Genomic DNA, 26096 nt, shown 5'->3' with positions numbered 1-26096 from the left:
GGGGGGGGTTGCCTGCCGAGAAAGCTAAGGATTCCGGGAAGGTTCATCTCGCGCCGGATAATTGCGCCGATCCGCCTTTGCCCCGAGCCTTTCGGGGGGAGAGGCAGAGCGGCAGAATGAAGTTTGATGTGAGTTTAATGGTTCCCGAAAAGGTATAAAACGTCGAGCGACTCCACACGTTGCTCCAAATCGGGTAGCACGCTGCAGAGAAACAGGGACACCCATCCACAATCGTTAAAAGATTGATGGTGGATGGATGGATCCGGCAGGACATGCTCCATTCGCTGTAGCTTTAAAAATGTGCCTTCTATTAATGGGCTCCGTGCGTCGGTAAACGGTTCTAGCATTTAGGGCTTCGACAGTCGAAATCGATGATCACGCTTTATCGATCAGAATCCATCAGTTTGCGTGTGCAGGCTTTAAACGGAGGACAACAATCGCAATGCAGCAACCACTTGGATGCGATCTCATCAATCATCCTGCAAACGGGCGGAATGGGGGACCTCAAGGAAAAGTTAATGCTCTCAAAAATGTTTCGCTCGGAAAATAGAGCACGCTTCATACAAATTGCTTTCTTCATCAGCATAATCGTAATCGATATCAAATACTTAAAATTTAATGCTCAGCTTTCCTTAACTCGGTCCTCTGTATTCTCCAATGGCATAAACCTTTAAAGGTGAGTTGATAAATGTTTAAATTTTCAAAATTTAAATTCGGAAGGCGATTTCAATTAAAAGTTAGCATATTTGAGCGTCTATTCGAGCATTTAGATGGATTGCTGTGTGCGAAAAATTAACTTTAATTGCTACTTTTTAAAGTGCAATGTTCGGTCTATGCTGCAAGTGGGTGGTGATACCCAAACTATCATTAACTAGATGTGATTTTCGAATATTTTAGACTCATTTCCCATGACGTGACAATGGAATGGCTTCAATTAACGTGTTTGCGGCTCTCTAGTAATGATTTCGTTAGGTTGTATCCCCTTCACAGAGTACTAGATATTTGCCAATATTATAGCAATTATTAATTTATGATTATTTATAAATAAATCGTTTTTAGAAGCCCTTGCCACTGAATTTAATCAAGAACTGTAAAGAAAATCCAAATTTCCTATCAGCTTCATCTTAAAAAACTCATTAGGTAATGGAAGAATGGACCAAATGTTTCCATTTAATGCCATTGTTTGACAAAAAAGAAACATACTTTTTCAGGGGTTTCGGGGCATTGGCTTAGCGTTTAAATAACAGCTCCAACCGTTCCATGACATGCAAAAGACCCCTACCGATGATTTCTCTGAAAAAGTTAACCTCCAGCTTAAACCCACACAAGCTCCAAAGTGTGGCATTGTGCGAGGGGATCAAGCCAGCGAGCGAGCACATCATTCCGCTTTCACCCTTCAAATAAGCGTAGCGTAGGATTTAGATTCAACCCCGACCCTAGTACACATTAGGGATGTTCTCGTTGTCTTCAGCTCGTGCGTAGTCGGTGCCTAATCTCCAGCGCTAAGCTTATCGTGTTGAAAGTACCATCATCGTCATCACCATCGTCATGATACCCCCTTCCGGAGAGAGAAACGAACAACGAAAGTGTGCAAAGAAGCTCTAAAATGCAGGGAATGGTCCCTTCCCGCCCCGAGTGCTGGCGTCCTTTTGACGGCGCCTAAAAGAAAGGCCCCAACACACCTTCGAACCCCCCGGTTTTTGCACATTATCACCCCCCCCCCCCTTCCCCTGGAATGGAAGTGCGAATGGAATGGTGGAGACGGTGGTGGTTGGTGTTGCTAAAAGTTCCTTCCGCCGAGTTCCTCGGTCACCCAGGTTGCAGGATAATTATAAAATGGTGGAAAAGTTTTCCCATTTGACGCCGTTCCGGCTGGCCGTTCTGGTGTTTAAACACAAGCGACAGGAACTGAGAGGAATCTACCTCAAATCCCACTCAAATGGGGAGGAGGACAAACGGGGAACGAAAAGAAAGATGACTTAACCCGACAAACGAACCATTTACCGAACGGAACACCCGTCGTGGCCTTCCTGCGGGTTTTTCTCTACTAGAAAAAAAGGGAATGGAAGCAATAACTTTCGGCCGCAACCCTTGGCTCACTCGCAGAAGCTGTCAAAATTAAAGCTTGCAAATGAAAGGACGAATGACCGACGCGACGTAGCGAGGTGCGTTTGTTTGTTTGCTCTCGACGTCGCCGGAGCGTGGACAAAAAACGAGGATAACTCTTCGGATACCATTGGAAGGACGACAGAAAGGATGTCCAAAAAAGGAAGGTTGCAATGGCGGCTTGAAGGTGGGATGTAAATTGACAAAGATTTGTCGTTCGACATCGCGCGGAACGCGAGATATTGCGGAAGGATGAGCACAGAGCTAAAGTGAAAGTAGAGGATGAGGAACCCATTTCAACGATGGAGAGGGCATATCTGTTTTTAGTAGCATACCAGCCCACGAGCTACGAAGCTGGTTGAAATGGCAGGCTACCGGAATGGCGACCATTAACTCCTGCAGCAGAGAGCCTGCTATTCGTCCTCTGGGCCCCTTTTTAGAGCTCGTGCAAAAAAAACCCCAAAATGGAAAATTATTATCCTCACCGTAGCAGCTGGCACTTTTTGTTTGCAGATCACCGTTCACGTTTGCGTGTGGTTTAAAGCGATGATAGTGAATGCTCGATATCACCTCGCGTCATCATCATACGAGCCGCTAATGAAATTTTCATCAACCAACCTCTGCAACAGTCATATCTAGTGTCGGATAGAGAGCGGGCCGGGAGTCATAAACCCGGGAATTGAATTTTCGAACCCATTCCACCACGTCCAGGCCACGTTAACAGCATCGCGGGCACGATAGCGACACGAGCACGAACTTAGCATCGCAGTCGCCGACGCCACCGGCGCTCAGAGCCAACTTTGCCAACCGAAAACCACAAACCGTCACGTCAAACTATGAGAATGCGGTGTGGGGAGCGGCTTTATCGGGGTCTAAGTTGATTGAAAGTTTCACCGAAGAAATCCCGTGGCCCCGACCCCAAACTGGAGCCAAAGAGAATGCCGGAACCTGGATCCTAGGTGTCTCCGATCTCCGAACATAAGACCGCGAGCGACCAGGCCTGCTAAGTTGCAGACACTTTCTGCAAGTTGCAAAACTTTCCACTTTTTTTTGGCGAACGTTCTGCTGTCCCCGCGGCACGGCATGCTCCGCTGAGCGCGTTGTGTCATTGCGTGAAGCCACCGCCACCGCTAAGATCGTACGCCAGCTTCTGTTTGGTGATAGTTTGGCGGACTCATAAATAACTCAAACAATCCGGGCGAGCCTGGCGAGCTGGAAAAGTTCGTGAAATTCGTTTTGCGCGGCCCGGCCAGGTTAGCGAGAACTTTCGGACGCCCTTTGAGGACTGTCAGCGTAGCAGCTTTCGTTGCGGCTGTACGATGCAGCTACGGAATGGATTAAGCACCGGAGGCGACATCGTTGGTTGCTCGTGCTTTTCGCCGTCGAAACGAAAACCGAAACCAGGACACTGGATTGACACTGGAAGTGGACCGGAGCGTTGTTAGCAGATCGCGCCTAAGGCTAAATCGCGTTCCAGATCGTCTCGCCTCGCTCAAAAAGGCAACTTGTGATGGCAGGTCACGAGACCTTTTTGGTGGCCACGACTCGACTCGATTCGACGTCCCTGGAGTGCTCTGCTCTGTCGCTGTTGTTTTTGAAGATGTTTCTCTACTTTCTACTCAACGAAATCAAATCATTCCTCTCGCTCCTGCTCTCTCTCTCAACGTTTGTTTTTTTTTCTGCCCGGAAAAGACACAAACACTTGAGGTCAGGCCCGATTTTCTCGGGGATTCTTTTCGGTGCCGATAAACGATGGCGCGCTGCTTTTGAACCGAAGCCAACGATTACTGTCACACACGGGACACGGACACGGACATCGGATCTGGACTTGTGAACCCATCGTTGTGTAGTCATGTAGTACAAATACTACCACCGGCTGGCTGGCCCATAAAACATGCCCCCGGAATGCTTTATTCTGTTTTGGGATTGAGTTTGACGTTCGGTGTTCGTGTCCGCGATGAACTTTCTCATGATGACACGCGAATGACACACGGTGCGGAGCGGAGCAGCGGATTTCCACGAAACATCAAGAGATCAAGTTATCTCGCGTTCACGTAAGGCTGGAGCAGAGCGATCCCGAGATTATCGTCCATTTAATCCATCATCCTTGGCGGTATCATCCGCTGGGGGTTGGGTTGAGCATGGCATCGTTTAGAAGATAAACTGACCCTAGGTTTTTCTTTTCCTGAGGTCAAAAAGGGAATGAATTCGAGCGATAAAACGGTTTGTGGTCGCTTCTTTTCGTTTCTTTCGTCCTCTGAATTCCCTAAAGTGCTGTTACGGGTCTCGGAGAGCACTGGAGATGCCAAGTGGCATCCTTTCTGCAGTAAATCGGGTGCCAAAGCGATGGTAACAGCTGCATAAGCCGATAGTAATACAGCATTACATTCGGATGTTAGATTTTGATAATTTATTGCATTCATTTCCTATTCGCCAAAAGGTGCCAAGGTTCTAGTAAGATGATTTATTCCAGCTGGGAAGAGCGTTGTCCTCGCTCCCCTCAAACGTTGTCGAGCTTTCATTAAACAACCGTTTCGCAAGCGGTTTATTAATTAAATTCCCGGTTTTCGAATGCCATTTCGGTTTTTGGTGTGGCAAGCAGCCAGGAGCTGGCGTTGAACGTCGAAGTGCACCGAGAGTACACCGACAGGCCAGGCCAGGGTGGTTGCAGGTATCGCTTTAATCATGACTTTACGGCACCCGGCACCCGGACTGTCAGCTGCCATCTACATTTGTGTAATTAATCGAATTTTCCATCTGAAAGCCCGTCCTGAGAAGATGGTGCTGTGGGAGGGGCATTGATGAGATTGATTCATGTGAGCATCAGCCGGGGATCCTCGAGGAAGCATTAGAGACACACAAACCGTGCACCATTGGGACAAAAAGGGCCACGATTCGGTGGATTTAATTAAAGATAAGTGCTACAAAGCTCGCTCTTTCTCTCTCCCTTCTGTTCTACATAGTGCACCTCGTGGTTGAACGATTTACTCGACTCTGCGCCGATTGTTTGGCCCGCCAGTGAATGGAGAGCTTTGACAGCTTAATAGAGCACACTATCCCTCGCACACGGAAGCTCCCTCTTGTTGGTGTGATGCTAATGAATAATTAAAAATTTAAATGTTCTCTCACCGCCACTCCCTGACCGATCAAGTTGGCCGGGAGTTCATTACCTAGCGGTTGCATCGCGATTGGTAAAGCATCCGGCTACTAGGTCGCAAATAGACGAACAACTTTTGCCCTCGAAGTCGTTGCGTTGTAAATTGCGTTGGCCAAAGCAGTACGTGTGCCAGTGCTTTTTGGCACCGATCGCTACCTAATTGAATAATTGGTCCCAAGCTCGGAAAGTCGGGCGCCAGGCGCCGAGAATCTAGGGTCCAACCCAGAGGACCCACAGACCCAACTTATTGCTTCCTTCCGGGGTAAGAACGCTTTGCTCCGGTGCTCCAGAGCCTTGGTTCATGGTGCCGCTGCTGCTGCTGCTGCGAAATGGAAGCAACAAAAAATGGCGAAAGAAAAAACTCGGAAACTCGTTGTAAGGAAAGGTGGTTCATTTCGTGAAAGTTTTTCGCCATTAAGCCCGGTTTCCGGTAGCGGCACGTCAGACTATGCTATCTGATTTCGGTCATTTCCGGGGCGCATCCGGGGCGCATCGTTGGGCATGGCGATGGTGAGCGGCCAGGGCAGGATAGGGGAATGAAGGTGCGAACGAGTTCCAACCGGAGAACGCTACACTACTTCGTTCGATGGCGATTACGATTCATTCCGGAACTACGTTGCGTTCGCGTGAAGGGCTATAAATTAGTCGGTCGGAGAGTGTGCGGTGTAGTTTGGCAAGAAAAAAGATTCTTTCGAGCGTTTTACTGCTTGTGGTTCTCGAATGAAAAAGGAAACGGTATCGTTGCTGGTTAGACAATTTTTGGCGGGGAACGGCCAACTCATTCAAGAAAATGGCCGTATCTTTGCCAGATTATCGTCGATCGTATTACTTTTCACGGCTGAATTTATCGCTTTCATCTGTATTATTGGATGCTCAATTGAATTTCAGTATCGTTTATGCCATTCTTTTACGATAAAAAAACATTTTGTTAAATTGGAAACCTTGGTTTGTAAACCATCAACAAACTCGATGTATTATGAAGCATTCCGATTGAAGTTAAAAACACAAACATCAGTAACAAATGAGATCTGAGTTGGAACCGTTAAGTGATGTGTTAAAAGTTCACCAGAAACATGAAGTTCGTTCGAATGTTAGCGAAATTTCATTGCAATTAACTACGAACGACTTCGCCGAGGTACATGAAAATTCCCAAGAAAAATGATGTTAGCTTATGTGACAATCTGAAGAGAGAGAGAGAGAGAGAAAGAGAGAGAGAGAGAGAGAGAGAGAGAGAGAGAGAGATAGAGGGCTTCTTTTTTAATGTCTCAGTAGCCCCAAGAAGCGGAAAAAACTTTGCAGAAAAGCGTCATCGCATTCAGCGGTCAGATTACACGAAAAAGTATACGGATAATCTTCGTATTTTTCTGGGAAAAGGTCCCAAAGTTCAGTGAAAGCAATTGCGATCCGAAGAAGAGCTTCTGGACAAACATATTCAAAAGACAGTTAATCACGTGATGGCGATAGAATCTTGTTTTGGGATCGTTTTGAGCAGTCCAGAGTTGAAGAGCGAATTCAAATCGACGCAGTAATTGCCTCTGATAAACATCTTCATCTGGAATACTAATAAACGACAAGCATTATTAAATTTTACAACAGAAACCTCGGTTAATGTTCATTTTCATACAATTTGTTTCGTTATTGAATTGAAACGAACTTTCACCTTATCACTTGCCCCCCAAAACGAAGTGTAGCGACCGTTCCTCAACAGAAAAGCTTGCCCTTTAAAACAAGTACAATGAACTATCTGCTTTATGATTGCCAGTGACGCATCAGAACATCGTACATCGTCCCACCAAGGCGTTGCTATCCAATGTCTTGCCTTGTGAAGAACGCGATGCTCTCGCGCGCGCCTCGAGATGCCAAGAATGTTTTTGCTGCCAGAACGGAAGGCGTCAATGATGGTGGTATCCCACTCCTGGTGGAACTTAATAAAGTGCTCACCCAACAAACTCCTCCATGGAGGGTAAGATGCTTGAACGAAATGTTTGAAAAGTGATCCACCTCCGCTGCTTCGACTGTCAAGAGTCGTGCGCCCCCAGGTAATGGAATCTTCCACACAGGCACAGAGGTGGGGTTTTATGATGAGAAAAGGGAACAAAATGAAGAGGTTGCTCAATTTTGAGAAGGCTTCATAAATTATAATGCCCGAATCACTTTGCTGGTTCGGCTATTAGTGGCCCTCAAATCGCAGCGCGTTGCAGTAATGATCAAAAGCGAAGGAATTTTGGGCAAAATATCGTCTTAAATTCTGATTCATTTCTCAGCAAACCGTACCGCAGGCTGTGTACGAGGTACGGGGAATCAATCAACCTTCTAGAAACCAGTTTTTTAAGAGGGGCTTTGTTGCTAGCTTCACCTCCAGCCTCCACTCAAGAAAAGATAGAAAAGAAACCGTCGTAACACATGGTCATGAATTTCAAATAACATTCCTCGTCAGCAGATTTGTGTCCAATAACGATTCCCTTCATTATTGCTGAATCAGCATCAGTGGTTCATGCTTCACCGCAGCTGGACATTAGGAACTCATAAAAAAGAATTCGAAACGATCTGCGTGCCCCACAGCTGTCACCGCCACGATGGTTGGTTTGATTCGTTTCGTGAAAAAAACATTTCTTCTGAGCGCTTTCCACCCCTCGGAATCGATCCTAATCGATGTCGCCGCGACCAGATCGACCAGAGATCATTGCTAGCTAGCGGTGGATGGCAAAGAAATAACGAAATTCATTGGCGATTGGCACCAACGATGGTACCGAGGCGTTAAAAGCGATCACTAGCAGCGTTCACTCTCTCTCAGTATCTGCTTTCGATTACTCGGTCCTAGCGCCCATCTGTTGCACGTTTGCCAGACGTTTTCAGCTGGTGGTGTAAAGTGTGTAATCTCATTCGCATCAGTGTCAGTGCAACCCACCCCGTCAGTGCACAAGAGGACGCTCTTACTCTTCACCGTAAAGCAGTGCCCTGCGATCGAACAAACACTTATCCGTTAAAGGAAAAGAAAAAGAAGACGGAAAAACGGATGGAAACGGATTCCTGCGCGAGACGGGAAATCGGAAACCAAAGAAAGAATCTATCCCTTTTACAGACACCTCCTTCACGATTACACACGCCTTCTTCCACGATGTGCTTTCAAGTGCCACTCGATTCATGCAGCGCGTTCGTTTCCGCGTCGCTGTCCAGTGCAGGACAGCGATAGAGCGGCCACGTGTTGATAGAAGAGGGACATAAGGGGAGGACGGGGTATCAATGGTTCTCAAATGGGATGTGGTCAAAACCACGGAGCAGAAAATTGGTTGTAGCAAAGGCAACAGGAAAAGGGTTGGAGCGTGATTGGCTCGTTGACACGGCACAAGAACTACTGCTACTGCAGTCCGGAGGGCCAGCATCTTTGCTTGTGGTGCAAGAACCGTCATCCGTCCCGTGCAGCACGATCGGAGTGCTTGTTGACGTGTTTAGTAATTACATTTTAATGAAATCGCGCGCGCGCGCTCGAGCGTGCAATGGCTTGGGTTGCACGCTACAATGAATCCCCCGCCGCCCACCGGGTGAAGGCAATGAATCGAATCATCGGATTGCAATTGAAATCTGGCGGTGGAGAAAAGCGTGCAAGGAGCTTGAGACGAACGATCGGCTTTGTTTCACGCGTTGAATGGGAAAGCGGAATTGAAAATCATGGCATCACAGTGAGCCTTGAACGCGAAAACTCGTTAGCGCAGTCAATGCGGGGTTGCCCTTTAAAAGCTTCGTCATCGAACGAAACGAAATTCGATTCAAGCGTGGCGCCACGATGCTTCAACGGTGAATCAATCAATTTCCTAAGGGAGGAATTTAGGATTTACACGTCCTCTTGTGGGCCACGTCCACCGTCCACCGAGGTCTGTAATCGTTTTGATCTTCGATGAATTACGACGATGCTAACGAAACGTGAAACTAACAACAGCAACCCAGTGGACAATTCTGCGCCCGAGTATCCGTATCAGGGGGGGGGGGGGGGGGGGGAGGATAGGAACCAAAACAAGCTCGTGAACGTGACCACAAATTGTAATGTAAAACCAGCCACCAACTATTGCCGTGCCCGCCAATTTGGGGGAACGATCAAAGACATGAAGGCGCCAGTAAAGCAAATGTAATTGGTAGTAAAACCAAAAGCGAAAGCCCCACGGCAATAGAGACAGCTTGATTAGGCCATTCGTTGGTCGTAGGGGGGGTTGGCGTGCTTCCGTATCCGGATCGCTTTCGGATTTTATCGTGCCAGCGACATCGTCAGGGTGCAGCGTGGGCCGTTGGCCACACAATCACACCCTGAAGGTGTTTGGGGTGCGCGCTTGGCAACAGGGCTAGGAACCGGGGCCGGAAATCAGGCTTGAATTATTGCGGCAATATAGCAGGGAAGAGAGAGAGAGGCTAAACAAATTGCTCTCTACTTTCTTCGTTTCTTCGAGGCCTTGTGCTTCTTCTTCATCAGTTTCTTGTGGGCGCTCTTGTTCCGACGTTCCCGAGGGAGCCTTTCACGAAGCTGGCTGACAAAGGTTTGCTGACGGGGCACTGGACGGGGACGTGTTTTTTCGTTCAAAATCATGAAGTACCATGCGTCTCCATTTGATGAAGTTTCTCTTTTTTTCTTTTCTCTCTTTTTCGCAACGATGAAAACACCTTCAACGAAGACTCACCTCACTGCGTGTTAAAAAGGTTAATATAGGCTCCATTTTATGACATCAACCCTCACGAGCTGCCAGAGTGACATTCCAGCAGCAGAGCGAATCCCTTTTCTCGTGTCGTTATCTTCGTCCCAGAAGAAACGAATGCCTCATATCTCTAACGGATCCGATTTGTGGACAGGGGTACCAGCATAGACACACGTCGTTTAGGGATTGGTGTTGTGGTCCATGGTTACAGACACAAACGGTAGAAGTGTCTTTTCTTTTCTGGATTTCCCCCCCCCCCCCCCTGTTTATTGTTGTTGTTCGAGGCCATTTGTCACATGAGTGTGTGCTAGTCGCTCGGTTGTTTCTTCCGCTGGTTGGCTTGGTGGCCCCAAAAATTCAAGCAACGTCCAGCGTGCCAGACAGACAATTGCTACCCTTGCGGTGGCCTCACAGCTCCATCACAGAAACCCGTCACGAAGAGATGGCACGATGAGTGAGAAAGGAAGCACCCTTGATCACCGGAATTGTCACGCATTGTTGGAACCGCTTTTCTCCACCCTTTTGTGCCCTGCTTTTCCCACTTCCAGCCCCTGCAACACCATCATTCACGCGACCAAAACCACCATTGGATGGGTTGTGTCTCCGCGTGCGTCGCCATCACCGTGTTGGTTGGCGTGTTTATTGCGTGTGCGGCTCAAGTGGCTCCTTTGGGGTTGATGCGATGGCGATGATGGTGGTGGGTGGTAAGGGTGGATGGTTTATTTGAAAAAGCTCCCACCGCAGCTGGGCCAGAAAAACAAGATTGTTTATAGCGGACGCGAAAGAGGACAGAATGCTGGCGCTCCATCGATATTTCCGGCACGTCGTCTTCAGTAACCATCCACGTTTGATACGCACCATCGCTGGGATGGCGCTTACATTGGAGTTGTTTTCGGGGGGCTCTAGGCCACCGACGTGATGTGTGCACGTGTGTGCCACACTTTGAGGAGTTTTGTGAAGTGCGTAGGAAGGTAAACAGCAATAATAGCTGTCTATAATGTGCGCCGCAAAGTACGTGCTACGGTTCTGGTTGGTTTATTTCTGGTGACCGTGGCTATTTTCGCTTTCGATCTGCTGAATAATTCATCCAGCACTCCGAAAGCTGTGAAGCCACGCGCCAACGACGAAGGCAAGAGTTATATTGTGGTTGGTGGCGTGCTGTGCAGGTGACACGACAGAGAGACAGAGCCTCACCGAAAACACACTAAATGTCAGATCATTTATGTTGCGAGGGGCTCAATCGAGCAAACCAGGGAAAGACGAGGGACATGTTAAGGTGCTTGGTTGGTGCCACAATCGAGCTATTCCATCTGGCACTTTTGGCTTCGCTTTCGTGCGTCTGGAGCTCGTTATGTTGCGGAAGAAGATGATGATACGCAATTAGTATCGATTCGTGACAGATAGCCTCAGAGTGTCTGCTGGTATGTATCTGTGTGCATTTCATTAGACAGAATCGTCGGATTAACGTTTGCAAAGCAACGGTTAGCACACACTTGGTACTAGTATCTGCTGCAGAAGCAAGTTGCTTTCTCTCTCCCAATGACTGCAATGCAGATCAACATCAACGGATGCTCTCGACTTAGCGAGGGTCGATGACCATCTTCCCGAGTCATGTGGCCACCGTTCGATGCATTTGGCACTCATTGGTTGGTGGTTTTGTGTGCGAGTGCCCTGTATCCGACAATCGTGTGCCAACGTACCCGTCACAATGCCTCATTCCCCAAACCCCCGCCAGAAGAGTTTATCCAATTTATTCGCCCCTTTTCTCCCTCCCTCCACTCACTCCACTTGCTGCTTTCCATTCCTAGACTCTTGGTCTCCGTTGAGTGACCGGAACGGTTCCGAACTCCTTCGCCATCGTCCTCGGCCTCGCTGGTTCCCGGGGCTTCTTGAAATGTATCTCAATAGGAACCGACAGGAGCTGTCAATCGTTCGTTGAATTTTTTGATTGAATTATTCCCATTCTTTGCGCACTTCATTTTCCCCGCCCACATACATCATGGCATGCCATGCCACGGAACATTGTGACATTTCTGGTTCCGTCTGGCAACGTCTTTCGTCTCGCCCACCCCGGGTTTGGACCGTGTCGTGTTGAGCTGATGGACAGGTACAAGCCGGTAATCAATCTTTTGTGCCTCGCAAAGGTTCGGTTCGGTCCTGGTGATGGCGGTGGCTAGGCGTCGTTTGAATGAGAACCACGGTAGAACCGTTCCGTTCCGATTCACTTCGGTTTTCCGGTGTAGGTCCGGTGAAGGCCTACAGGACTCGATGCCTTCGATGGACGCGTTGAAGGAGTTCGGTTAAGTGGAGTTGCTTGTTTGATTTGATGAAGTTGTCGATCAGCGCTGTGACCTCGTTTGCTCACGTTTCCTATTTTTAGCTAAGCTGGAACGTTTGGTATCCCTTTAAGGGTTCAACTTTCTTGTAGTTTGTGATCGAATGAGAGCAAAGGAGTTTCATTTGTAAACTTTCTTCAGTCAAAGTTGCTAAGAAGTGTTATTATCAGCATGAGAAGTTAGGATAATTAAATATCTAATAATTTATTTCGGCATTTCTGTCCCATTCATAATTCAGAGCTTGATTCATTGATCAATAAACACCAGAACAATGGATCTAAAAAGAAAACCTTTGCTGTTTTTAAATCATAAATCGAATCGCAAAGGAGATAGATCGTAAACGGTCACCACATTTCGCGTCTGCTGACATCGGCTCATTAGAAACTGGCCGAACAGAGGCATTTTTAATGGCTGAATTCGGTTTATCGTCTATGAAAATAACCATTGGGCTTCGCTGCATTCAGCGCGAGTCCCAAACCGTCTAACGAACCTCCATTCTAACCATAAAAATGGTCTGTTGAACGTCGTTTACAGCCTGGCGGTGTTCATCGTCGATTCTATCTATCGAAACGAGGAGCGAGCTCCTGTTACGGGAAACAGCAAGGCCAGGGAGGTGAAACGAAGGTTTCTAAAAATTAATCAACTTCAAATTGATCAGCAGAATCAGCAGTGGTCCTGTTTTGCCTTTTTTGATGTCTGGTTTATGGAACTTATGTTGAGATGTTGGAATATGTTGAAGCGATTCGAACGGACTATTCCAACTGTCACATCAGCATTTATGGTGCTGTAACGATAGCATATCACCACCGTTTCTCTCACCTTTTAGCACAACGATTAGCGTCGAGGCTATCAAGACTGCTCTCTATTAGCTAATCAGATTACTCTCGGGTTCAGAGCTCACCGTTTTGTGTCCTTCTCGATTTACTAGCGAACGATCCGGAACTGGACATGGATCCCAAAACGTGCCAGTTGATAAAAAGCCCTTTTACCTTCCTATCCTTCCTTTACCTTTTACCTTCATCCCCTTTCCAATATGGGATCGCCGTATCATTGGCAACACATTACCAATCCTTGTACCGGCTTAAAGGGATCTAAGGCCCTGGCAACTCTGGGGTCCAGTGTGTGGTGGGGTCAAACGAACTTGCCTGAAGTTTATGTAACAGATTGTGAGATTATTTCCGTTCCGTTTTGGTCCTCCATTTCGCTTTGCTTCGCGCTTCGTGGCGTGGAGGAACGTAGAAAGTAGAGCCGTTCACGCGTGGAAAGTCCCCTGGCAGCGAGCAACGAGCTCCGGAATGGCAAACTGTCCCGTCCGGCGAATAAATTGTATTAGCATCATAATGGAATAATATGGATCAACCACCCAATCCTCCTCGCTGTCGTCGTCGTTGGTTCCGGAACCACATATGCATAGACAAACAGGGAGCGTGGAGCGCTCCTAGTGTCAGGCTGACCTTCCTGCGCTCACTGCTTGTCCAACAGGGCTGTCATGCAGGGTCATCGTAAACATGCAACCAGACTAGACCTTCAGCGCCGGGTCTCGTACGTGCCTTAAATGGTGTTCGTAATCATGAGGTGCATAAGCGGACATTCCAGTGGCAAGAGTCGCTTATGAGCCGAGCATGATAATGCCAGCTTCTTCTCCTCTTCTCATAAATCATCGGCCGCAGTGGCAGAGTTGGCGATCAGAGTGAAGCCGCGAGAAGCTCCCTCCGGAACGATATTTTGGACGCCGACGATGGACGGATTCACCTGCCAACATGGCTCGCCACTCTTGGCCATCTCTTCCACTTCGCCGGGGAACGAAACACGGTGAAACCGGATCATCATCAGCATCCTCCCCACGGTGTGACGCTGAGTGTCACTGTAGAGAGAGAGAGAGAGCCGTATGACAGCGCACAACAGCTTTGATTGACAGCGGTTTCATTAGATGCGCTCTTATTATGCATTATGCGATGCTTGACGAAGTGGCCAGACCACCGGCGCTGTGCCGGGAGCTGAACCGGAGCCGGCCGGATCATCGTCTGGTCACCGGAACACATGACCACACGACTGTGAGAGTCGAGGAGCACATTTGGGTGGAGCTGTTGGTCAGAAGTCTGTTTTATTATTTTATGCTTACATTTTGGACGATGACGATCATCGTGTTGACGATCTCTCTTTAACGAAACTTTTACATCGAAACGAAAATGTGAAGCAAATGGTTCCATCGGAAATATGATTTGTTTTCACAAGCAATGTTCGTGTGGAGCTGATAAGATATGTCCTTTACTCATCCAGCACCATCAACAGCGATCAACGGAACCTAGTCCGCCAGAGCAGAATGATTGATACCCGGTCCATCGAGTCTGTCCTTGCGACGAGACGGGTTGGAATGGTATGTTGCTTCCGAACCGAACTCGTGTCCCGTGTGTTTGTTTCACCGGGAAGAGGTGACAGTTACTCCGAGAGTAACGGAAGAAATAGTTCCATCCCGAGTCCCACACAACCATCATCAATCACCGTCAGCGGGCAGAGTAAGAGAAATGAAGGCCACAGGATTAAACAAACGAACCAAATGCTCCACTCGGCCACCCAAAAGCAGGGCTGGACCAGTTCAACCGAAAGATAACCGAAATTGAATTCGACAAACTACCGGCAGGGTATCGCCCTGCTTCCGATCACACTTCGGAGGCAATTTATTTAAATTTTGACCAACGGACCCGGCGTGCGTCATCTACAGTCCAGTCGGCGACGTGGCGCGATTGTGGAGATTATTATTTTTGCAATTTGTCCTCTCAACGGGCAACATGAAATCGGAGCGGAAGGGGCCGGTCTGTGGCGGCCATTCCAGTTCCGGCCTTTGACTAAACCATAAAACTAATTAATTATTCTCATTGAAAATAATTAGCCTCGTGAATCAACGGGCCGCACCGTCGAAATGGATACGGAAGTTCCTGGTGTTGGTGGTGGATTAGGGACCTCGGAACTCGATGGACTCTGGACCCGCTACTGGACCACCTGTACCGGTGGGTCTTAAAGTGAATTTTACGCCAATTTAATCGGGGTACCGGGGTGTGGAACTTTGGTGGTCGCGGGTTGCTGTGCTAACCACAACAGACAGAAAAAGGGAAATTGTGAATGGCCTACTGTTGTGTTTCCCATGTCCCATGTCGCTCCAACCTGTCACCGATTTCGTGGTCTGGGATACTGACAATACTTCTCACCGTACTCCAGCTCGAGCCGATGGGATTTATGATGGAATGAAGGTGGTGGGTCCAAAAATAGAATCCGTAAATGCGTTCCAACACTGCTAATGTCGCGCTCGAGATGAAAAAGGTGATGGTGGGATGGTGGTGTCAAAATCTGATCCAAACCCTTCATCAAAACCTTCGCCACCGCAACACCAACGGCGTAAACCAACAAACAAAACCACAAACCTTAGGCCTGGGCTAATTTGGAATGAATGGTTCCTGCTTGCTGTCGAGCTAGTGGTTTTTCCCCGGCCAGCGAAGGGAATGTGTAGATGAGATGAGGCTTTGGAAAATGGAACTGAATGGATGGCCAATAATTGGTGGCAAGTCGGTGGCGAATGAAGACCTGTTGTGCGGATTTGGTCTGCTTCTAGTCCTCAAAAACTCTTTTGACACTGCATTACAGTGAGACTAAGGTTTATTAAGAGTTTTTTTTTATATTCTAGACTTAAATGCCACATTAAACTGCAACATTTGAAAACCATTTGGTTGAAATAGGACGAAAATAACAGAAAAAATACAGCCATTCAACCCAGAGGAATGATGGCTGTAAAAAAATGCACTTTAAATGGTGTCCATCGTTTTGCCTCGCATATTTCCCTTTGATTAATCTAACACTTTTGCACAAAAGTTTCAATAATGCAGAATAAAATGCGAAAAAATAAAACACGTAAGTGAACTAAAAGGGAAGCGAATTTTTTGTTCACCACTCCATCAGAAAAAAAAACTGTGGCTAAACATGTCACCCTTACCGGAAACCGTTTCGATGGGCTAGTTAATGTTGCTCTCAATCACGCAAAAAGCCCCCTCACACCTCTGGTGCCTCACATGAAAAAATGGATCGAAGAATAAAAAAAAAAGCATCGGAAAAAACCACAGGAATTCAGGCGAGAAAAAGTGTCAAAAGGGCTCGCTCACCGCTGTCGTCGGTGCGTGCCGTTGGCGATGGAATTGCTGATGAGCGATTACCATGCATTTAGCTGCTCAATTAAGGCTCACAATTTTCCATCCCAGGTTTCTTCAGGTACGCGTTTAGGGCACCGGCACGTTAGCACCCGGGAACCCTGGGGCCTTATGGGTCTCCCAGGAATGATATATTATCCCAAAGTAAAATGGGAAAGCATAGCAACGTCACGCGGCCACGCTATGCTAACACGGTGAGGCTTACAATCGGTGCCCGCACCATCAAGCACACCGAAAACCGTACAGAACCGAAGCTGGCGAGGTGCGTTGTTAGCGTAGTGAACCACGCGACGATCTGCATACCAGAATGTGTCATGGCAACATCGAGCTGCCGTGTGTTTGTGTTGCGCCAAAGTGAGAACCGGTCCGTGGTGGAGGCGAGGAAAAGGTAAAAGCAGCAGCCTGAAGACGCTTTTCCGAAATTCAATTACACTCTCGAACCAGAACCCCCTTCCAGCCAGGAGTATGGAATGGCGCTGGTTGAGAGGGCGAGAATGCAGCAACGACGGTGTGTTTTGCCGTTGCTGCCGGATACAATTAAGTGTGAGAGCAGCTGAGAAAACATTTGCACACGAACTGCACGATGGAAGAAGAGAAGCTACTTCTTGCGGCAGGAAGGGAGTCGGTGGCACGCATCACAATGCATCACTCCTTGGTTCCCTGCAACACAAAGTAGCGAGTTTCACACTTTAACGCTTGGCATCATAAACACTGCAACACCAGCAACACGCTGTGTACTCTGTCAACGATGTCACGATGGCAACGGTTCCTACGACGTTGCAGAATGGTCGACCGATTGATGATTCAACATTGTGGACACCGCAGGACGTACCAGACCGGGCTTGAGGGTAAAGTTGTAATGGCCAACAAATTGAAAACTTCTTCTCGGAGTCGCAGAAGTGGTTCGGCTGGCTGGATGACTGATCGCGCACATACAATGCATGCCGTATACTGTCCAGCACTCGTGGGTCGATGGTCATCCCCGTGGCACCGTGTTTGTGCCTTGCTGGGTGGGCCGGTACAAAATCAAAGTGTATCTGTCGCTTTGCAGGGGGGTAATGGGAGGAAAAAGGCGGGTTCGAAAGTGGGGGTTAAAGCATTTTATGTTTTGGACATTAATTGGATTTTTAGGCAAACTTTTCCTTCATCGCCACCGCTCACTGATGGTAGCTCGCTGGGAGTTGAAACGATGTGGGAGTTGCCAGTTTCAAAGGACCCGTTTTACTCCAAGCAGACGACGGTGAAGGCGGTGCTTTTGCATGCTAGAGTATGTATGTATGTGAGTGTGCTTATCCAGTATCGTGCGTTGGAGAAATCGCATTTTTCGGGGAGTAAAACTCGACTAGAACGATGGTGTGTCCGTCAACGGTGAATGCTTTTGCTGCTAGCAAAGCTAATGCTTTATAGGGAGCCGGGAGTCATGTTTCACTTTTCGTTTATGCTTTCGACTCCCCGCGCCATGGGTTTGCTTTATGTCGCTGAGCTTACGAGTGGCGTGGTGACGGGCATTTCATGCACGGCCACGCACATCAACTGGAAAGGGCCAGGAAAGACGCTCAGGTTTCTCGAATAGCCCGTAATTCCCTCGACGGATTAAAGGAAGGAAAGTGAGGGAGGGGCACTTGGAACACGAGGGCTAGCCCTCGGCGCCAATATTGTTTTCAGTTTTATTTTGTAGGCTGATCTGTTAGCATGAAATATTAAAGACGTAGCCCGGGGGAGGGGGTGGGGGGGTATGTTCAACGGTGCAGAGGAATTTTGTGACGAGGAACTCAACGTCAAAATCATGAAACTGGAAGAGACACATTTTCTTCGAAAATAGGTCGGAAAAAACTTGGAAGCATTTTCTTTCAATGCGATTGTATATTCTTTTGAAATTGTTCGGCTGGATAAACTTCTTTTTGATTAAAAATCAATTTGACGAAAATTTCTCAAACAAACTCTTTATCAAAAACCAATTCGCTATTAATTTCGTTTATCTGTCTATCATCTTTTGAAACATTCTTTTGGGCATTGCTGGATCCAGAAACTGATCATTCATCCATCTTCCGACGAGCAATTCGTTCTGCAAGTCATGTCTGCACGAGGACATTCCAAGAAGAAACCACCAATCTGTCACATTCATTGGGCCAGAAACATTGTCAGGATAAAATTCCTTCGAAACGGAATGACTGTTCATTCCACAAGTCCTCAATACCAACCGAGAAAAACCATAGACGGCTCCGAATTTCAACCGAAACGTGTACGGAATTGAAATGTTTTCCAGTTTCCATCAAAAACCTCACCCAATAACCGTTAAAACGAGTGGAATGCACGGGAGAAAGAAATTGTCTCATTCACTGGCGGTTTTCTGATTTCCGGCCAGTTATCGACGGCTGCCGTCATGTTACCGTAGGTCGGGAACACTCTCTGTCTCCCAAAGACGCATTTGCTTGGCCGCTTTTCACTCCCCATTATGCCAACGATTGCACTCCCATTCAGCGACGTTTCCGATGATTCCGGTCGCCCATTGTTCGGTGGCAATTCCCCGTACCGTGCAATGAGCGTGGCAATGTTGTTTGGTGGCGCCGCGTCCCTGTTGTTCTATGAACACTCCACAAGCGGCTATGCTGCCAGTTGATTTGATTTAAAATGCTTTTTCGAGTCGCTGGCACACGCCGCAAACGTAAACGCAAACGCAAACAGGCATCATCATTGCGGCAACCGCGCGCATAAGCGTTATCTCCACGGCAACAAATGCGATTGCGACTTCCGATTGCCAGGCAAGCTACGATGCACGGTGCTCTGGTTGTGTAAATTTAGCTATCAACCAAAGCAAAAACATTGTCAGCTTACTGCTGCTGCTGCTGCTGCTGAGAATTCGCTATCTGTCTCCGATCGCTTACGAGAATCGTCCATCCATCCAGTATACTTTCCTTTGCCAAGACGGGATCGAAGCACGCCACGCCACAGGAACCTGAACCACACTTCGATTGAGTGGCCATTTATACAGCCAAGTGTCCGTGCAGTGTACGACCTCTCGCGCAATACCATTAGTGGACGCGTTATAGTGCTGTGCTGTGCTGTGCTTCTGAACTCCCGCCGCGATAAGCACGCTTCAACGGTGCAATCAGTTACGACAGATGATCACAATCTTCTCGGCCGCGGCTTCAACGGTCACGAAGTGAGGCTGGCGCGCGGAGACAAAATTCAATTACGGCCCCGGTAAATCCAATTTTAATTCACTTCCATCGCCCTCTCTTGCTATCTCTCTTCCTCTCTTTCGCCTTCCAGCGCCAGTCGTAGGATTCCCGCTACACGCTGGTCAACATGATGATCCGGTGACGTGCTGGGTCGTGTTACTTGGATGCCTTCGATTTCGAAGGCTCGTTTTTAAGGAGCTCGATGCGCGCAACAGATCAAAGCGAGCTGCGAGTTGCACAAAACCGACACCCAGACGATGATCCAGCTGCTGTTTGAGCGCAATGATTTGGGCATTTCGTGGAATACGGGCCCCCGGGCGGTGGGGATCACGTTAAATCACGCACGTGCCCAATCCTTACCTCAACGAACCGTCGACTGTCAGCCCGGGGATTTCAAGGGGATGCGGATACGGATCGATCACCTCCGATGCACCCTCCGGGCGTGATTAGTGTAAGGATCACTGGAGCACTGAACGCCTTTCGCCTTTAAATTTTGCACTCCCTTCCTCTCTTCCACCGTCTCCAAATCCTGGACACCACACCGTTCGGAATCATTCCATTGGCGATTTGCAAATCACCAGCTCACTGCTTCGAGGCACGATTTCGGACTTACTGTCGATGGAGGTAGTAGAGGGGGAGTCTCGCTGACGATTGCACAATACGCGCCACCAGGAACCCTCCTCTCCCTGCCACTCTTCTCCACTGAACACACGACACTGAATGATCCCGAGTATTTGGGGTTTTTGGGGTCGCTACTGGGTTGGGTGTTGGTGGTGGTGGTGGTGGTGGTGATGACAACTAACAACACTAACACAGCCACACCGGTCGGTCGTAACGCCCCAGCCTAAATCTCATTAACAGAGCACAAATCAGGGTAACGCTGGCTTAGCCCGAGGCCACCACTTGCTGCTCCTCTGTCTCTGGGTTGCCTCTTTCGCTCATGGACTGTGCTTCACTTCTAAATAGACAAACAACAACCGTACCACCCGTACCGCCACAAATTGGTTGACACGATTGCTTCGATGAGGATTCGTTGCTTCTGCAACCCTCTGTTTACCTAGGCCGACTTGATCGAAATTGATCGAACGCCACGGTTGCCACTGCACTGCATGACACCGAAATACGAACGCGTCACTCACGAAACTGTTGGCCCTTTTTTCTTTCGGGAATCGAACTGAGAACACAGAACCGCAGACCTTCACGTACCAACGACGACGAGTAACTGACGGTGGTGACGAATGATTACGACGACGATGGGACACCGAACGAACGTTGGGTGGGCTGCGAGAGCGCCACACGACGACGACGAGAGTGCTCGAACGAGAGCCAGCCCGTGTTTGGGATCCGCGCACGCCGACTTGGACCACAGATTGAAAGGGGGGGGGGAGGGGTGGGGAATGGTGGCATTTGTTTACGTTTCGTTCGAAATTCGAAGTTCGAAAACGACGCGCACTTTCTCTCTCGCTCTCGCGCTCTCTTCAGGATCGACCGCGTGGTTGTTTGTGATGGAGGCGCCCAGTTACTCACCTTTTTTTTTGTTTTTTTTGTTATTGGAGCGTTAGTTGTTGGAGTGAAAGTGATAGCGCTTGTCGCGTGTGTTAGTTTGAAGATGAGAAACAATAGAAGCCCCTTAAAGCACCCTCTAAGCAGAGTTTGCAACGAAAACGGAAGGCAGAATGGAAGAAATTGTTGGAAACATTGAATAGTTTAATTTAGAATACTTTTTAGATACAATGAATCGTATCATTTCATCGATGTCGATCGTAAAAACCAACATTCCATTACATTGTACCTGCGCATCATCCTCACCACTGTAGCTCGCCACAAAGTAAGCGCCCTCGCCGACTAATGAAGCCGTTCCCGGCCATCTGTTCTCTTCAATTAAATCGTTCCACACCACCGCCGGGAGCCAATTTAGTGGAACCATCGGGCAGGTCCGCCAGGTGTGCTCGTCAACCCTCTCGTTGTGTCACGTACGAACCGTACAAAGAACTTGTTAGGCGGTGGATGTGGCAGTGAACCGAGACTAGGGGACAACAATCAACATAAACCATCGCCAGCATCCATTCCACCGCATCAGGCAGGATCAGACGGCCAAGCGTCTTAAAGTCAAAAGGCGATGAACGAGAACGAGAACAGAGGCTGAGCGGCAGAAGGAGACCAACTGGCAGCCGCTTGGCAGCCACCGCAAACCGCCATAATCTTCTCATAAATATTTACATCCACTTCCGGTAGACGACGATGGCAGAGACTCGGCTAAACGAAGCTTCCACGAACGGTGTAGTGTGTGCGAGAGGCGTAGGTGTGCATGTGCAACAATGTTTGACGTTTGCCAACCGTTTAGCCCGTTTGCATCAGTATCGTCTTCTCGTTCTCCACCGATCGGACCGTATGGTTGATGCATACGAGCCCGGAACCCGGGAACCGAAGCCAAAGCCGGAGGAACCAAGTTAGGCACCGGGAACGCTTGGACTCCTGCCAACTGCTGCTTCCGGAAACGATTTGTTGAGCAATGGTAGCGCGGGGGCGACTTTTCCAGTAAAGTGAAAGCGGAGAGCTCACAATTTGCTGCATCAGCTGTGAGCGTCTTTCCCCCTTTGCCACCAGCATTTCTAGTCCGTCGGTCACGTGTACGAAGGATGCAACAGTATGGTTCTGGTTCTGGCCATTTGCATACATCCGCCAGGCCATCCGCGTAGGAGTAACGTAACGCAATTCAAACAATCATATTAGAACCACCGGGAATGAGGTAATGGGAACGGCAATATGATTCCCAAGTCAGGTTCTCTGATTTTCTCTCTCTCTCTTTCTCGTCTGTTTATCGTTGATTCGATTGGCACCGTTAAAGGCGTCGCTCATATCCGGGCACCAGTGGGATGGCAGTAAACAAAACAAACAATGCAAACGAATCAAATCAAAGCAGGCACTGCATGGAAGTGCCAGGAATCGTAGCAATCGTTGCTAGACCTAGAGTTACCTCAGAATGCATTTCCGTGTTGGCGCGAAACCAGCTGCCATCGCCTGTTGCGATTGACGCCACTTGAGGCCTCTTGTTGTTTGTGATAATATTTATCTCGGATCTTGTCGGAGTAAACTTTAGGATCACCATCAGACCGCTTGAAATGCTCAGGAGCAGATACCTCGTCGAGGATGAGCCGTGATCGGATGTTTATTGTGCAAAGCAGATACGAGACGGCAGTGCATACACCGAGATTTGCGTTTAATGTATTTCCATGTTTTGCTTCACAGCGAATCTTACATTCACCAAAAGACCGACATGAATCGGGCGGTAGTTTGTCCTCCTCGACTTCCTGTTTGTGATTTATTCGATGGTCAGCTCGGTACGGCTCCTTACAAGAACATAAAACACACAAAACAGCTCTTTCTTTCTTCACATTTAGTAGTCAAATGTGTGCAGACATTCGGTGCTTGATCGATGTATGCGTACAATACAATCCTTCTGTTTTTGTTCGAATATTACACTCGGTACGTCTTGTTTTGCTGCTTTCGCTACAGCTCAGAGCGATACACATATTCATCCTCCACTCAATGCCATAAATTACTCTTTCTCTGGGTTCATAACGTTGGGTTCACCTAGACCTAGAGCTTCGGATTCTGGCATCTGTTTACGGAGTCCATCCGTCCGGGCCCACGATTGTTTACATGACCCTCACCCGTTCGCCGTTGCGGCCCTTTCTCTCTCTCTCTCTCTCTCGGGGCTACCTACACAATGCTTACATTATTCATATTTATACTCATTATAAATTAGACTATTTCAAGTTCGACCGTCCTCAAACATAACAGCTCACTTCACCCTCGCGCCAGACCGCAGGCTGGCATAATATATATGGACGTGACAGCACGGGGGGTTGCCGCTTCAACCAAGCGCTCACCAATCATCATGGGACGGATGCGAAATTCATCGAGTCCGGTCGGGAAATCTGGGAAAACCTGCCAAGCAGAACGGTACCGTACATGAAGCGATTGTGGGGAGGAAGGCAAGTGATGTTTATTGTGTAGTGATGAACATTATTAGAATGGGATGCGACATGATTGGTTTAATTACGTTGCGATTGCGATCGCACTACTCTAACAGCAAGGGCTGGCTGGCTAGCTGACCAGCTGGCAATGACAATAATAATTTGCAAAAAGCGAAGCGGTACGAAACGAAACGAAGGAAGCAAGGGGGGGGGGGTATGGATGTGGTGACTATATACAAGACAAATCAATTTGTGATACAATGTTTACTCGTGTAACATCGTAGTTAGTGTAGCAAATATGGCAATGTCTTTGTTTTTAAAATTTTCCCCCTCTTCTCTAGAGCCGTTAAGAGCATTTCCAAAGACATTTGCATAGTAATCAATCTCATATTAGATTCCTAGCTATACTGGCATGTATTACTCTATAAAAAATTGTTCCAATCTAGTGCCAACATGGACCACGAAGTGAAAAAACATCGCATTTCTTTGCTAAACAAGGAATACATAATGGACAGAATTCAATTATCTGCTAAAATCAAAGTTCATCAAATTATACAGATTGTTTAATAGCAAGAAGCAAGTTTCTATTGGAGATAGTTGTGCATACATTATTCCCTGTACAAGTTTCTTGCAAGTGTCGATAAGATTTGATAACAAAAATGCTCCAAAAAACAGGCGATTGAATAGCGTGGGCTTGCAGAGCTAACCGACTCTGAGTTCTGTTGTCCCTAAACTGCAAGATAGTCCCTCAATCGTCTGATTCTTAACGCTTGCTCATCCAAAAACATTTCTCCAAATAGTCATTTCCCTGAAGATATTCGTTTGATACTGCAATTGTCTTCTTAACCGAACCTTCATTCAATTGTTACCTTTCTCGATGCATACTAGTCTGCTTTCTCTCTAAATTCACCATTTTGTTATTCTAAATAATCGCTTGTTATGATTTTTTAAAGATGAATAATCCTGATTATAACACAAACGGAGCTATGCTGTTAAAAACATCAAAACGATGACTCAAGTAAGGCTCAGCTGGATGCATTTCTCGTTGCATTAACCCATTTGCAGCTGCATCGTAGAAAATGATGTTGCCACATCCGCCATCATCGCCTCGGACTTTATTGGCTCCTCTCTCAATTTATCTCACGTTACACTTTGTGTAATTGTTTGAACTGTCTCGCGCTCCACGTCCATCACGCGGTTCGCGGACGCATTTTATGTTTATTTACTCTCCTTTCGCAACGCGCGTCCTTCATTAACCTGTTTGCACATCGTGACTCATCATCCTCTTTCAAAGTTTCTTTTCCTTCCTGCGCGCAGCATCCGCACGCACGCGTTAACACTCGCTGGGCCATTAAAGTTTAATCTCGGAACACGCACGAGTGCTTCATGGTGGCGATGCTATACTCGACCGTCCTGCGATGTGGTGTGTGAGTCAGAGGCACAGGCAAACGATTTGCGCGTTGATGACGATCCCGAGGCCACAGGCCGGCCGAGTTGTCGATGGCCAGGGCGGTCGCGCACGGCATGATCCCCCGTTTGCGATGTTTCCGACGAAGAGAACGATGACGACAACGATGCACAGGAGTGTATGTGACCGGCAACAATGGATAGAAAATTAAATTTCGCTCGTGGCTCGAAGGCTTACATTTGCTAGCGCCGGTGCGTGTTTTTGCGTGCGTGCATGCGTGCGTGCTGATGATGGGTTTCGCGTTGAAAATGAAACATTCGTCACAAACAATAGAGGAGTGGCGCGCAAAGGGTGGAAGGTGCAATGGGGATAGCAGAAGAGTGCGAACGAGGCAGCACCACCGATCATCATGCTGGTTCCCGTTCCACCAGCACTGTTTTGTTTGCTTCGCCAATGCCAGCGAGCGTGCGCGCGCCCGTGAGAGTTTGTTTTATGACAGAGGGTAATGCAGGGGGTGAAGGAAGTGTCCAAGGGTGAAAGGGAGTGGCGATGGATCAACAGACTACGCAAATGAAAACAACGGCACGACGACAAATGGCAACAACATCAACAGGTGCCTTTGAACGGAAGGCACGGTCGGTCGGTGTGATGGAATCGAATTTTGAAATGTAATTAAATCGATCGAACCGATCGAATAACAACCGGGACCGGCGCCGGGCCAATAAACATACCGTAGCGTGCTGTGAGGGGAAGGACCTGAGGTGCAGTGAACGTTACACGAAACGTTACAGCGGAACGGGTTTTACATGCAGTCCAAAAAGAACAGAACGGCAGTGGATCAAATTAATGGTGCGGACGTTGTTGTCGTCAGGCTATGCCGGAACCACCACGGTTCATTGGTTGTTGGTAGTGATGATCAGGTTGAACATAAATTGAAAATCAGGGAAAAAATGAAGAAAAAAACGAAAAGAAAAGAAAATAAATAAAGCAGAACGCACACGGCCCCATCGGGGCGTGATGTTTCGTAATGCTAACGATTGTTGAAGCCA

General features: G+C 47.9%; 1 protein-coding gene across 12 annotated transcripts in view; it reads right to left on the bottom strand.

The window, feature by feature from the left end:
- The window catches only part of LOC126575703 (diuretic hormone receptor), a 76599-nt gene that overhangs the window by 29611 nt on the left and 20892 nt on the right, over positions 1–26096 (bottom strand). For 4 of the 12 annotated variants that reach the window (XM_050236530.1, XM_050236533.1, XM_050236534.1 and 1 more), the window contains one exon: positions 23630–25052. The exons of 5 other annotated variants lie outside the window; for them this stretch is intronic. In XM_050236530.1, coding sequence (XP_050092487.1) covers positions 24998–25052 — 55 coding nt within the window. In that variant the 3' untranslated portion in view covers positions 23630–24997. 3 more of the 12 variants (XR_007608273.1, XR_007608275.1, XR_007608274.1) reach the window with 2 other exon arrangements.

The sequence above is a fragment of the Anopheles aquasalis genome, chromosome 3 (assembly GCF_943734665.1).
Source record: "Anopheles aquasalis chromosome 3, idAnoAquaMG_Q_19, whole genome shotgun sequence".
Taxonomy (NCBI): Eukaryota; Metazoa; Arthropoda; class Insecta; order Diptera; family Culicidae; genus Anopheles; species Anopheles aquasalis.
This window is presented reverse-complemented; position numbering and strand designations above follow the sequence as displayed.